General features: G+C 46.7%; 4 protein-coding genes across 6 annotated transcripts in view; 2 read left to right on the top strand and 2 right to left on the bottom strand.

Moving 5' to 3' along the window:
* Positions 1-273: 273 nt before the first annotated feature.
* LOC117889870 (cofilin/actin-depolymerizing factor homolog) lies at positions 274-2,977 on the top strand. Its single transcript, XM_034794378.1, has 4 exons — positions 274-405; positions 1,982-2,172; positions 2,510-2,615; positions 2,682-2,977. The coding sequence occupies exons 1-4, from the start codon at positions 403-405 to the stop codon at positions 2,826-2,828; spliced, it is 447 nt and encodes a 148-aa protein (XP_034650269.1). The 5' UTR covers positions 274-402; the 3' UTR covers positions 2,829-2,977.
* A 12-nt stretch (positions 2,978-2,989) lies between these two features.
* LOC117889869 (integrator complex subunit 1) lies at positions 2,990-9,504 on the bottom strand. Its single transcript, XM_034794377.1, has 3 exons — positions 8,155-9,504; positions 7,109-8,088; positions 2,990-7,044 (listed from the first exon to the last, which is right to left on the bottom strand). The coding sequence occupies exons 1-3, from the start codon at positions 9,461-9,463 to the stop codon at positions 3,127-3,129; spliced, it is 6,207 nt and encodes a 2,068-aa protein (XP_034650268.1). The 5' UTR covers positions 9,464-9,504; the 3' UTR covers positions 2,990-3,126.
* Positions 9,505-9,849: 345 nt separating this feature from the next.
* Positions 9,850-10,905, top strand: LOC117889846 (CCR4-NOT transcription complex subunit 11). Its single transcript, XM_034794339.1, has 4 exons — positions 9,850-10,216; positions 10,275-10,414; positions 10,483-10,648; positions 10,707-10,905. Exons 1-4 carry the CDS (start codon positions 9,971-9,973, stop codon positions 10,839-10,841), a joined length of 687 nt encoding a protein of 228 aa, XP_034650230.1. The 5' UTR covers positions 9,850-9,970; the 3' UTR covers positions 10,842-10,905.
* A 65-nt stretch (positions 10,906-10,970) lies between these two features.
* LOC117889836 (inner nuclear membrane protein Man1) overlaps positions 10,971-13,502 on the bottom strand; it is a 24,880-nt gene continuing 22,348 nt past the window's right edge. For 2 of the 3 annotated variants that reach the window (XM_034794324.1, XM_034794325.1), the window contains exon 2: positions 10,971-12,978. In XM_034794324.1, the coding sequence (XP_034650215.1) occupies positions 11,031-12,962 (1,932 nt within the window). In that variant the 5' untranslated portion in view covers positions 12,963-12,978 and the 3' untranslated portion in view covers positions 10,971-11,030. The remainder of the gene's footprint in view (positions 12,979-13,502) is intronic. The other variant, XM_034794326.1, reaches the window with a different exon arrangement.

The following is a 13,502-nucleotide window of genomic DNA, read 5'->3' as shown; positions in this document are numbered from 1 at the left end:
CCTGTTTATTGTTCGACAGAAAATTCCTCAGCTTCTGAGCTTCAGTTTGAACCTTATTTAATAAGCAATCCAATCAAAAAACGTCATGAAAACCAGTCAATCTCATCGGAAATTGGATCGTCAATCTCATAAAATTACAGTTTCTCAGTTGAGAGTCGTAACTAGTTGGTAATATTAGGTGGAAGATCAAAATCGAGAAAAATTATTCACGATTCGATATATTTACGGTATATTTAAAAAATTAAAAGATTTATTTCGGTATATTTCCCAGGGTCTTGTGGTATATTTTATCGGCCACTCCGCGGTCACACTATTCGTCCGGTTGTTCGTGAAGACGGAAGGTAAAACAGTATTTGTAAAATATAAATTTGAAATTTGTGAAAGTACTACAATAAAGCAACAATGGTATGTATTCGAACGATTAAATGATTAATAAAAATAAAAACAGACCAAGCGCATATATTTATAATGTATATGTGTGTTTGTATATATGTATGGCAGAATAATGTATGCCTTGATGTACAAATCCATACATATTTGTATGTTTCGATGAATCATATAAGCAGCTCCTTTGAAATCTGTATATGCATTGGAAATGTGTATGTACTTTTTTACAAGAGTGTGCGTGTATATAAGATTAGTAGATATATCTGTACGAATGTACGTCTATTCAAACTTTTTGCATATATGTACGGCCAACGTTGGTTTTATTCGGCGATATATGTTCATGTGTATGTATACATCCATACACATATACATAAACCAAATTAGTCATTGGTAGGAACGGATATTACTCATTTATTAAAGTGCTTCCATGCTTTTCGCGATTCACTCAAATTGCCAAATGGCAATTGCAGAAATAAATCGAAGAAGAAAAGATTGGAAGTGGTGCATTTGTATGTACATCTGTACATTTTTCGCTTCCAAATGGGCGGCGGAGGCGGCGTCTCCTGGGCCGAATCGAATCGGAAATAATTAAAAAAGAAAAATTGGAGAAAAATAGGCACGCTTATACACACACACACGTCCATACGTACATCCACTTTTGGATGTGTATATATTTTTACACACAAATGTATGTATGGAGTGTGTGTATGTGTGTGGGCATATACCGCTTTTTTTTATTTCGATGGCTATAAATATGTACACATGTCTGTATGTATCTACACGTTCTCCCACGGACGAATGTACAAAAATATATAACTATACCGAAATATGTATAAATATATATCCATATATGTATCTGCGGCATACATATTTAAGGTGTGGAGAGCGATCATTTCCTTGCCGCCGCGCCGCCTGTTCGTGTGTATGCTTGGATACATGTTCGCTTGCATATGCATGAAAGTGTGTGTGTGACGGCCACAGACGTTTGTATGTATGAAAAAAATGTACTGCCGATTGCCGAAAATTGCTGGAAAATGTGTGTAAATCCTTGGCTACTTGGAAAAGAAAATTCTTCTGTCAAATAATTAACCATGTGGCATTTTTCCAACTCCAGCTAAATCAATATCATTTGTTGTTGGCGATTTTTGTTTGCCCTTAGGTTTGCCGGTAGTTGTAAAATTACCCTTGAACTCTTGCCGGGTTGAAACTGTAAATGGTGCCACACCCACTGTCATCCCTGTAAATTATCTACCCACATTTGCTGTATTTCAACCATATTTGGATACATGTACATGTGTACAGATTTGATCAATGGTTGATAAATACGTATAACATAACAAAAAGTTATTACTTTGCATACTTATTTGTTGTTATTGCCGGCAATGACGGCAGCATTTTCGCATTGTTGAAAAGAGACGGCAATATTGCTGGTTCAGACACAGGGGGAGTTGTGTTGATGGGCACACATATGCACAGGGGCACACATGTATAATGCATGGGTAGAAAGGTTTTCCCGCCTTTACAAACATTTAAAATTAAACTTTTAGTTGTTACTTATTAGCATTGAATTTTAATTGTGTTTAAATTTGAACAGGCTTCTGGTGTAACTGTGTCCGATGTCTGCAAGACTACATACGAGGAAATCAAAAAGGACAAAAAGCATCGCTATGTCATTTTCTACATCCGTGACGAGAAGCAGATCGATGTGGAGACTGTGGCAGATCGCAACAGCGAATACGACCAGTTTCTAGAAGATATCCAGAAATGCGGTCCTGGCGAATGCCGGTAAGTTGTTCTCTAAGCTCCAAGGGCTAAGACATACATAGTCTGTTTTGCGCATGAATCCACATTTTAAAATCAAAGACAAAGTAAATGTGATTTCTCTCAATTAGAATTATTGTTTCGTAATAGTATAAGGAACCTAACTGTTCCTTTAAGATTCTTACGTTTTTCTTCCATTATTTTATCTTTATTTTGTCTGTTCGTATCCACATCCGAAGACTTTAAAAGCGGACACACCGCACGATCCAAGCAGAACTGCGATTGTAAATGTAGCTTAATCTTTACAAACCCAAGAACACTCTGCAGCCAATAATAACTTATTTCTTTGTCATTTCCACAGATATGGATTGTTCGACTTTGAGTACATGCATCAATGCCAAGGCACCTCTGAGAGTTCAAAGAAGCAAAAGCTGTTCCTTATGTCGTGGTGTCCCGATACTGCTAAGGTAAGCGTATCCACGGATCAACCATAAACAATCGCTTAATTCTTTGTGCTTTATTCTTTTGTTTAGGTTAAGAAGAAGATGTTGTATTCCAGCTCTTTCGATGCTCTCAAGAAATCGCTGGTGGGCGTACAAAAGTATATACAAGCCACTGATCTGTCCGAAGCCTCCCGTGAAGCTGTCGAGGAGAAGCTTCGCGCCACCGACCGCCAATAAATCGTATGGGAGAGAGCACTGTGCATTGCATTTAACGAACAAGCAAGGCATGCATAAAACAGCGATCGAAACACACACACGCATCCTGTTGAGATCGCCAATTTGTAAGAGAAATTTTCTACATAATTTGTATTTTCAGTAGAAATAAAGAAAATGAATGAAAGATACAACTTAATATTTATTCGCTAGCCGCCGCCCCTGGAGGCTAAGCTCGATAAGGCTATCTTTACAATTACGCATCGTTCACCGATTAGAACCTAGAACTAACCTACAACCAACCGCCTCCCCAATGGCCACGTTAATAGCCATGTTGAATCACTAATGTCTGCAGCACCTTCCGTATGGGCGGGCAGGTGTTCAGTGAGGACTTGAGCCCGAGGGAGAATGCAACCGATAAGATTTCAATGGCATGCTCCTGCAGCAGCACCGACATCTCGGGCAGATTATCAATCGCTGTCGCTGCCACCGACGAGTTCTCGTCCCGCAGGCACTGTATGTAGGCGTTCAGCGTGCACACATTGATGTCCGAGTTGCCCGGGTTGTGCTTCAGATGCCTAATCAGTATGATGAAGGCAATCGATCGGATCTGGGCACTCGGCGAGAATATCAGATTGAGCAGCCGCTCGAACAGCTCGTTGATGAACACAAATCGCTTGGATGTGAGGCACTCCAGCTCCTGCATGGGCCCCAGCACCACATCCTCGGTGTTGGACTGCTTAATGATCTTGATGAGGTCAAGGAAATGCGGCGAAATGTCCGTGTAGTTCGATCTGCTGTACGAGCTCAGGGTCAGCACCGACAAGGGTCCGCGCACGCCCACAATGTCTGCCGTCGGAACGGTGCTCACGCTGCCCTCCATCGGCTCCACCTCGGCCACCACTGGCTTGCTGACCGACGGCTTCACCTCACAGTGCTCGTCCAGCTCGTACTCGGAGCGCACCTCCTCGTCGTCCAGCTCCGAGGTGAAGTTCGATTTGTGCTGCAGCAGCGCGACCGCCTGCACGAGCACCTGCAGCTTGCCCAGCGAAGTGTACTTGGCGGCCAGTTCCATCAGGATGCCCACGTACTGCTCGATGAACAGCAAGGCGCTGGACGGGTTGTAGTTGATGTACGCCTGCAGCATCTGCACAAACTTGCTGAGCATCTGGAAGGCCTCCTTCACCGAGCTGTGGTGCTTGAAGAAGTTGAAGTAGCAGGAGAGCGTCGTCTGAATCTCGGTCTTGTACGAGTCCTCGAATATGGTCGGCTGCAGCAGCTCCAGTGTCCTGAGGATCTGCACGAAACGATGAAAGTGATGCTCCTCGCGCAGCGCCTTCATGGTGATCTGTGCCCTGCCCTGCATTATGGAGGAGAGTACGCTCAGCTGGCGCAGAAAGAGCAGTGGATGGGATGCGGCCAGTTTGCGCAGCAGCAGCTCCGTGTCAGTCGAAAGGGTTTCAAAGTCCTTCTTGCCCACCAGGCTGCCCAGACACGTGATCAAATTATTCGAGACATTGTCGGCCTGACAGCCCTTCAGGGTCTGCAGCTTGTACGACCGTTCCTTGCCATCCCTGCTGGGCCGCAGGAACTTGATGCGCGGATACATGATGTACATCTGTTGCTGAACCTGCAGTTTCAGATAGTCCGACACCGAGCTCTCCTCCACATAGTCCATAACCTTGACCATCAGATCCCTTCGCTTCTCGGTCAGCTTGAACAGCAGCTGCATGCGGGAGCACAGCTTGAAGTCGTAGCCTCTGCTGTCCACCTTAATCTCCGACACTCCCTCGTGCAGCATAAAGTGTGTGAATGGCTCCAGCTCAGAGTCTTTGAGCAGGAAGAAGGGATCGGGGCGCGCGTTCTTCGAGGAGGACTTCTCCCTGCCCTTCCACAGCTTCGGATTCGTGGTGAGTGCCTCGAAGTAGTTAAGTACCGTGCTGTAATCGTAATCTGCGCGGAACTCCCTGAACAGGAACTCTGCTATCCTCTCGATGGTGTCCCAGTTGGTCTGATGGTTTATCAGCGACAGCAAATAGAAGCGAAACTCGCTGCACGACTTGGAGAACAGAAACTTCTCCTTCAGCAGCTGGGTGGACACTATTTCGGGATCAACTTCCGCCAGCCAATCGATGAACAGTCCATTGTGGAAGATCTGATCTCTGCTGCTGCTCGTGCTGCTGTTGCTCCCCTTCTTGGGCGCATCGAAGCTCCGAATGATGTCCCTGACGATCTTCTTTCTGGCCAACAAGGCATTGTTTCCCTTCAACTGCTGGAAGTAAATGTCCCGCGAGTTGCGCAGCATAAACACCAGACTGTCGTGATACAGCTCCGTGCTCTGCAGCAGACTCAGATCCAAGCTGAAGTTGTGCTTGAATATCTTGAAGCTCTTCTGCAGACTCTTCTCCAGAATGCGGTAGCTGTCGCGGTGCAGCATGCAGCTGAAGAATGCTCGCAGCAGGGTGCTGGCATGTCGACTCATAATGATGGCCCGCTCAAAATCCACGCAACGATCGGGCGGCAGCTTGGCCACCACTTCGGTTACAGCGACGAGCAGTTCGTTGCTGCTGCTGTTGGTGCTGCTCCTCTGTGGGCTGACCACAATGTCCAGCAGATGATGGATCAAGGCGCGGCAATCGGTGCGTGAAATCCAATCCTGATCCGGCTGCGTGAGTACTCTCTGAACCAACTGTTTGGTTGAGTTGTTGCTGCTGCTGCTCGCATCTGTGGCATCGTAGTCCCCAATCTCAATATTCTCCTGAATAATCACACTGAGCCGAGGCAGATCGGGCACCGTCTGGGAGTGGGAGTGCAGATCGAGCGCTTGCACCGTGTAGTGCCCGTTCTTGGCACCGCGAGCCTGCTGAATCTCAATCAGTTGCGCCAAGTAGGCCTTGTTGAGTATGGCATTCTTGACCAAATCGAACTGCTCGAGCACCGCCGTGTCCAGCATGGCCAGCAGCTTGGACATGGAGTTGACGGGCGTGCCGAAGTTCTGCACAAAGAGCACAATCTGATCGGGCGTCAGGTCGTGCAGTGCGGCCTCGATCAGCCGGTCCACCGAGGAGCGGATCATCTTCAGCTTCAGCCAGTCGGGCAGCAGCTGCACCTGCTCCTGCGGCATGCTGGGCAGAAAGGCAACGGGCGCGGGTCTGCCGGGCGGAAACCAATAGTCCAGTATCGGTATAGACTCTGGCATGTTGTTGTTCGAGTACGTGAGGAGTATTATAAAGGCGTGAATGATGTTAATGTGCAGCGGTAGCTGCACGCCATCATCGAACTGCACCATCAGCAGATCCGGGTACTCGGTCCACTCGTACGGCTCGTGATACTCCCGCAGCTTGATGATGTAGTTGTTGAACATCACAAAGAGACACTTGAGGGTCTGTATGCGCGTGTCATCCGGCGCGTAGTCGTAGTCCTCCTGGGATATGATGATGTGCTGAAACATGGTGCTGCGCTCCACAATCAGCTGCGCCATATCGATGACATGATCGAGCATTTCGTTCACGGGATCGCCCATCGTGTGGGCCGTAATGAACTGGATGTAGGCCATGATCAGCTCCGGGCAGTTCTCCACCTGGCAGGCAGCACGCAGCTGGGGGATTATGAACGGCTTCACCTCGAAGAAGTGCGGTATCTGCTGGATCGATTTCAGGAGCCATTCGTGCTCGTAGTCATCCGAGTGCCTGAAGATGATGTTGAGGCCAGAGAGCGCGGCCACACGCGACTGCTTCACGGTGGACGAGAGCCGCCTGAATATGTAATCCAGCAGCTCGCACACAATCTGATGGTTTAGGCTGGCATCAAATGTCAAATTGCGCAGGAAGTTCACCAGCTCGGCATCCCGACTGTTCTCCTCGTTGATGTTGACCGAATTGAAGAGCAGAAACTCGCACAGGCACTGCACGGGCAGGTGACTGAAGTCGCCCTCGCTGTTCTGCACCAAATCCGAGAGCCACGGCATCGATTGGGTGGTGCCCTGCCGCTGTATGATGTCCAGCAGCAGGTCGGGCTTGCGGCAACGGCAGAACAAATGGCCCAGCTTGTAGGTCTGATTGAGGAACTTCATTTGATCCAGCACCATGGACGGCACCTTGCGCGGAGCACCCAGCGGCGCCATCAACATAAGCTGCGTAATCAGTATCGCATTCTCCTCCGTGATGACGGCATTCGGAGATGTTTGCGCAGCCAAATAGGTTTCAAATTGCAGAATGTGATCACGTTCCACAGTCATGATCTGCAAAATGTGAAGAGGGACGAATCAGAGATTGGAAATGCTTGCAATGAACGCCACAACCTACCTGCAACTCATCCTTGCTGGCCGCTGTGTTCACAAACTGACTCGTGATGCATATCTCAATCAGCATTTTCATTGTGGGATAGTGATCCCAGCAGAAGGCACCGAATGTCGATGGATTGTGCGCGGATATCATGAGCAGAATCAGCCAAGTCTTCCAGTAGAACGCAATAATAGCCAGCTTCGGGGGCTCGTAGTCCGACGGCAGGCGAATGTTCTCCGGATGATGGTACTCGGACATGTTGAACAGAAAGTCTATGATGTCAAATTTGTTGGCCTGCACGGCGGGTATGTTGCTGGTCTTCATGCCAGAGACCCGCTTGATGACCAGAAACAAAATGTCAAACGTGTTGGCTATCGAAAAGGGTATGTCTTTGGTGATGCCAATCAAGATGATGCGCAGCAGCGTCTCCTCGTGGATGGGCGTCTCCGAGATGATCCTCAGTATGGCCACTCGCTCCGGCTCCGAGGGCCACTGATCGCAACGCGAATACTGCTCGGGCGTGTCCAACAGCAGCAGCTTGTGCAGCGCCTGATGGTACTCAATGCCCGTAATTTTGAACACATTCGGCACCGTCTCGTACATCCACGACACCGTGTCCAGCTGGATTTGTCCCATCTGGTTGTACAGCTTGAGCAGCGCTTGATTGTTCTTCACGTCGCGATTGTTCTTCAGCGAGAGGCTGGCCTCACGCGCCTGCGGTGTGGCCGAAAGGAACATGCACAGGCAGACAATGTCCACCATGGAGTGGAATATGCGCTCCTTGAACTCAAACTGTTCGATTTGCGGCGTGAGAACCTCTCGTTCGCTTAGAAATGTTTTGCAGAACCTCACGAGATTCACGTCGAAGCGTAGCATGCGCACAAGTTCCCTCAAAAACACACGCAAAGTCCGCAGGCAATCGTCGCGCTGCAGCAGAAATTCCTGATAAATTTCGGCCAGATTTGCAGCCGATTGATCCGCCGATGTTTGAAACATTGTGGCTGCAAAATGGACACAATAAATAAGGTTTAAATCAAAGTAAATGTTTAGCTTAGCCGTTGGCTTACCCAGCATGCCCATATTGTTGGGATTCCTTGTGTTTGAGAGCTCGTTTTGCACCACCAGCTTCATGACGGTGCCCAGTATGTCTGGCTGCAGGCAAATCATTTCCTTGAGGCAGGACATGTAGTGATTGATCAGCGGCTTCGTCTTCAGGCGCATCTTCACCAGCACCAGCAGAACTTCGTTATCCTGCGTGTTGCCGCCCTTGATGTTGAAGCAGATGTACGAGAGGAGTTGCTGTGCGAACTTCACGAGCTTGCCATTGTGTATCCACAGCTCCAGGCGGGATATGCTCAGGCAGCGCACCTCGGCTATGCCCGAAGTGGTGCAGAGGAACTTCAGGAAGTTCCTGGTGTAGTTATCCTGCTGCTGGCGCTTGTTCAACTGGTCCCGAATTGCCTCGCTGACATGCTTCTGCACCGTCTCGTCGCTGAATCGTGGCTTGACGGCGCCTATCGAGTCTGGCACCGGCTCGAGGTCGGAATTTAGGGGGCTGGCATCTAGACTCTGCGTTGAATTATCGCCCGAGTCGTCGTCTATGGTGACACTGTCCCTGTGAGCCGACGGTATGGCAGTGCTCACGTCCCAGCGCAGTAGGCTAATGTGGGGCGTGCGGGTCTTGAAGGCGGCGCACACATTCTTCACGTAGCTCGCACAGTACTCATTGTCCGCCCAGTAGCGCTCGTTGACAGCGTCGTCGATGTACGTGCGCAGCAGTATCTCCGGCCACTGTGGTATGTCCGCGAATCCCCTGGTCAGCAGGTTCGTAAACAAAATGTGCAGATTGGTGTTGTAGCGCATCTTCATATTGGCTTCTCGTCGCAGAAACGAGAGCAGGGCACAGGCCACGATGTCTGTGCAGAAGATTTGCGGCTGCAGTTTCGCCACGTATATCAGCGCGAGAATGCCAATGTTATCCACCTTGGATCTGGACGCATTTGCTGTCGTGTGCTTGATGACTCCACACACCAATCTGCCCACGGAGTCGGTGTCGTTTTGCTCCAGTGCCGCATATATGGATTCAATGATATTCTCCAAGTCGCAGTCGACGGCAAACTGCTCCCAGCTCTCATACTGACTACTGCCTGTGGAGGTGTCGGCTCCAGAATCTTTTAGGTTTCCTCGAAATCGTTTGGATGGATTTCCGAGGGCGGATGAGGCTTCCCGCTTTCTTTCGGATGATGATATGGGCTTAATGGGAATAATTTTGGATTTCGCATCATCGCGACAGCTTTTTGTGCCAAGGGCAAACAGCTCTCCCCCCAGTGGCACCTTTTTTTGGGATCTACTTGATCCACCTTTTCCGCGATCCATTTTTACTTTATTGTGTGGATTAATACATCAAGGTGTGACCAGATTGAGTAAAGTGCGGCAGATGCAGTAATGCTAGCAGAAATGTACTAACGGGTTCCACGTCGATATTACTTATACTTTGAAACGATGGGAGTTATCCACAGCCAGCACGTATATATTATTGTATATATGCGGGTCACTCACATATCATATAGAAATACATTTACAGTGCAATGTTTTCCAGCACACAGACAGCTAGGAAAATTGAATCAATAAAAGATACACTATTATCTTTTTTTTTTATTTTAAGTCACGATATGAGAGGTGACGACTTGATATTCCACGTTCCATTCCGAATAGTTTATCTTCAAAAAGTGTGCCTTTATTAAGTTATCCAGTTAAGGTCACTCTAACCTGTTTCTGGCATTGTTTGTTTATAAAATAATAATTTTAGCGTTTCTTGAGAGTTCTACCCCACTATTTTGAATATATATAGTTGGAGCTCGAGCTTGAGGACAGGTCTCAATCATGTTTCTATCTATCGCCCCCCCGCTAATGGACTTTGAGGACGAATTGCTGTGGATAAATCAGTCGAACAGTGGAAAGCTGAAAATATTATATGACAAATCGAATTATGTTACCCCCAATACAAAGCTGCTCATTGAACAAGCGTTTCTGCAGCCCCTAAGTCTTCAGGATCAACAGATTTTGTTTGATGATTTGCTGAAACAGAACTCTGACATTGCGCACCAATATGGGCTGACACCGGCAAAGGTGCGTATCCTCTCTACGAAATGTGGCTGTTATAATGATAGTTGTTTTCCTTTCATAGCTACCCCTGCTGGTTGAAAACAATCCACTCATTTCCATTGAAATCTTACTAAGACTGATGATGACCTCAGACATAACAGAGTACTTCAACATATTGGTCAATATGGACATAACGTTGCATTCCATGGAGGTGGTCAACAGGTAAGTGTCCACACAAATGTTTTAATTGTGCATTAACTTAACTCTGTTTCCTCCTTTCTCTCCAACAGATTAACTACGTCGGGCCCTTTACCCACAGAGTTTATACATTTGTACATCAGTAATTGTATTTCCACCTGCGAGACAGTCAAAGACAAGTACATGCAATCCCGTCTGGTACGGCTGGTGTGTGTGTTTCTCCAGTCTCTAATTCGGAATAAGATTGTTAATGTCAAGGCAAGTAACTGCATAATCTAACAGTACATATGTACTAATTAATTTCAATCATTTTCAGGAATTGTTCATTGAAATTGAGGCCTTCTGTGTTGGTTTTAGCAAAATTAAGGAAGCAGCTGCTCTATATCGTCTCATTAAACATTTGGAAACGGGAGAGAGTGCACTGTCCTCGAATGCCTTAACGAAGCAATAGACAATAGACCCACCTGTGCGTGTAACTTTTTTATGCAATGAAAAAGCTGTTGATGAAATGCCAATCCAAATTGTATCAATTAGAGTCCAGACGGGCCCACATTAATGGATATTGAAAAAAAGAATAGTGTTGTAGTAAAAACAAATTCGCATTTAATAACTTAAGTATCTAGAGTTGAAGATTTGTATTTTATGAGTGAGTGTTGGCTGCCTCGTTTGGAAGAAAATATGGTGGCTCGGCTGCGGGTTTTGGGAAACGGCTTAGATAGCGTTCAAGTCTTAGAAATTTAATCGATATTAGGCGATTGTCGAACCACCAACCATTGATCTCGTTGTGTATCATGCCGGCGTCCTCCTCGGTTGCACAACGTATGTAGACGCAGCACGATTGTATGTCCAGCTGCACATCGCATATCTTGCAGCGTGGTCCCACCTTCTCGATGATCGACTCCACAATGGACTGCTTCAGGTTGGGCTGTTCGACTTCGGTCAAGTCAAACATGTGCCTGATCTTCAGGCAGGGTGTCGGTGGGTTCGCAATCTTGTTGGAATTGTCGAGTGCCGAAATCTGCCACTTCTTGCCGAGTTCCTTTTTCTCCAGGTTCCTGTTCCAGGCAATGGTGCGCAGGGGCTTGCCGTCACGTATGGCCATGCCGAAGAGCACACGGCTGTCGTTCTTCTCCAACATCTTGAGGGCCTTATTCCAATAGGATAGTTGCTTAGAGCGTTTCTCGGAAGGCACTAGCTTCTCCTGCAGCTGGTTCAATATCAGTTCAGGGCTTTCAGACTGCGAGCTCTGGTTCTTCAGCTCTTGTATGATGTCTTTTGTGAATTGGTCCACAGCAATCAAGGCTTTCTTCTGCTGCATGCGATAAACTACTATGCCAAAGTAAACTAGGAAGGCGACGGATACTACCAGAATCAGAGTACCCATAACGGCGAAGAAGCGTGTAACTTTCTTAGAAACAACGCACTTGAGCGGAAGATTTGGTTCCGCCAGCTCAAAGTATGAGCCGTGTTCCAGAGCGCTGGCCGAGTCCTTGGCTTCCAAAATGTTTATCATCCACTGCGGATTCTCCGCGATTAGATATTGAGTCGCTAGCAGATTGCTATGCATATTCGCCCTTGGAGTCTTGCTGCTGCTGACTAGCTCTCTGACAAACTCATTCACGTCAAGGGTCGGCGGCTGGCTGGCATCGGAGCAGTGATGGAGTCTGGCACGCTCGTTCAAATGCTTAAAAAGCTCCTCACTCATGAGCAGAGCACTCTTCAAAGATTCTTTACGTATGCACTGCACCTTTCCGTTGGCCAATTGCAAGTCGTTTTGGTTGCACAATGTATACTTCAATGCCGTTTTGTCCATGGGGCTCTGATCGAATTTCTTGCTCGCATAGAGCACTGTAATTATAACCAGAAATATCAGCAAGAGCCCAATCAGCATTTTTGGTATGATGTATTGTCTAATGTCGGGATTCTTGAAAAACGACTTAAGGTCGGATAGGACGAAACGTTTGAATTTTCCATTCCTTGGTGGCGGCATTCTCGACATTTGAGCAGCGTGCGTGACTTTGGGACTGATCTTCCTCTGCAGTGTGGTGTCCCGAAAGCTTAGCAATCGGTTAACGACGCCTCCATCCGACATTTTCACTTTTCCACTCTGCTTGGCATAGCTGTTGGACGAGTCTATCGAGAAGGGCATGGAGCACTGTTGGCGGTATTTGCCATTCATGTTCATATTGTGCGGCATGCATTCGCTGTCGTAGTTGGATGCCACAACAGGTGGTGGGGCGTACATCTTGGAAGCCGACATTTGCAATGGACTCAAATCAGGCTCGTCGTAGTTACGCTGATTAAATACTGAAGGATTTAGGCACAATTCAATGTCGTTGTTGTTGTTCATCCTTGGATATTTGAATATCGGTGAGGGATCGCGCTGCTCCTGCGAGTACAGGGTGTACTTATTACTTCTTCTCTTTAGTTTCTCCGCCTTTTTGTGTTTTTTCAACTTCTCAATTAACACCGCTCTGGTTGTTTCCGTCACAGGAGTGCTTGGGAATCCGCATTGAATCAGCTTCCTATGCAGATCGAGGTCGCTTAGGCTGTTTAAGCTTTCCGTTGACATTTTAGGTATATGCTCTCTGCAAGAAGAATTATTAAATTGCATATGTAAGTGTTGTGTTTCAAACTGAAAAAGATTGTCAATCGAATTCCGGCATATACACAGGTATGTGCACATTGTACATACAGTAAGCACACATATTATTCGTACACCACCATCACCCTAGTTTGAACACCTATAACTTGGCGTACGGTCAACGTAAACAGGAAAAGTTAATTTTGTATCAAAGATCAACATATCTACTATATGTTTATGAAAAAAGTTTCTAATTTTCCTTTATGGTATCCTTATAAAAATTAACTTAAGCAAAAAAGACCTTTTTTTTCGCACATAAATTATTCGTACAGCCGTCCGATTCCTTAAGTAAAATTAAAATATTAAAGGTAAAATGAACAATGAAAATTTTTGTTTGCTATATTTAGCCTTAATGATAACTAAAAGCCCTAGAAACAATCTATCCCCTAAGCTATTGATGCCCCATGAATTAATAGTGACCCCCTCCACAAGCAGTACCGGTTGCAATAGCTCCCTCGATGAAATGTT

This window comes from Drosophila subobscura, chromosome E, assembly GCF_008121235.1.
Source record: "Drosophila subobscura isolate 14011-0131.10 chromosome E, UCBerk_Dsub_1.0, whole genome shotgun sequence".
In the NCBI taxonomy this organism is placed as follows: Eukaryota; Metazoa; Arthropoda; class Insecta; order Diptera; family Drosophilidae; genus Drosophila; species Drosophila subobscura.
This window is presented reverse-complemented; position numbering and strand designations above follow the sequence as displayed.

What these genes read in the sequence shown, in the direction of transcription:
- LOC117889870 (XM_034794378.1), top strand. An exon ending in TGCGGTCCTGGCGAATGCCG is followed by an intron (nt 2,173 to 2,509) that starts GTAAGTTGTTCT and finishes TCATTTCCACAG; the next exon opens with ATATGGATTGTTCGACTTTG. An exon ending in GGTGTCCCGATACTGCTAAG is followed by an intron (nt 2,616 to 2,681) that starts GTAAGCGTATCC and finishes TCTTTTGTTTAG; the next exon opens with GTTAAGAAGAAGATGTTGTA.
- LOC117889869 (XM_034794377.1), bottom strand. Translation starts at nt 9,463, where the DNA reads ATGGATCGCGGAAAAGGTGGATCAAGTAGATCCCAAAAAAAGGTGCCA. An exon ending in CAACAATATGGGCATGCTGG is followed by an intron (nt 8,089 to 8,154) that starts GTAAGCCAACGG and finishes TCCATTTTGCAG; the next exon opens with CCACAATGTTTCAAACATCG. An exon ending in CCAGCAAGGATGAGTTGCAG is followed by an intron (nt 7,045 to 7,108) that starts GTAGGTTGTGGC and finishes CACATTTTGCAG; the next exon opens with ATCATGACTGTGGAACGTGA.
- LOC117889846 (XM_034794339.1), top strand. Translation starts at nt 9,971, where the DNA reads ATGTTTCTATCTATCGCCCCCCCGCTAATGGACTTTGAGGACGAATTG. An exon ending in TCCATGGAGGTGGTCAACAG is followed by an intron (nt 10,415 to 10,482) that starts GTAAGTGTCCAC and finishes TCTCTCCAACAG; the next exon opens with ATTAACTACGTCGGGCCCTT. An exon ending in ATAAGATTGTTAATGTCAAG is followed by an intron (nt 10,649 to 10,706) that starts GCAAGTAACTGC and finishes AATCATTTTCAG; the next exon opens with GAATTGTTCATTGAAATTGA.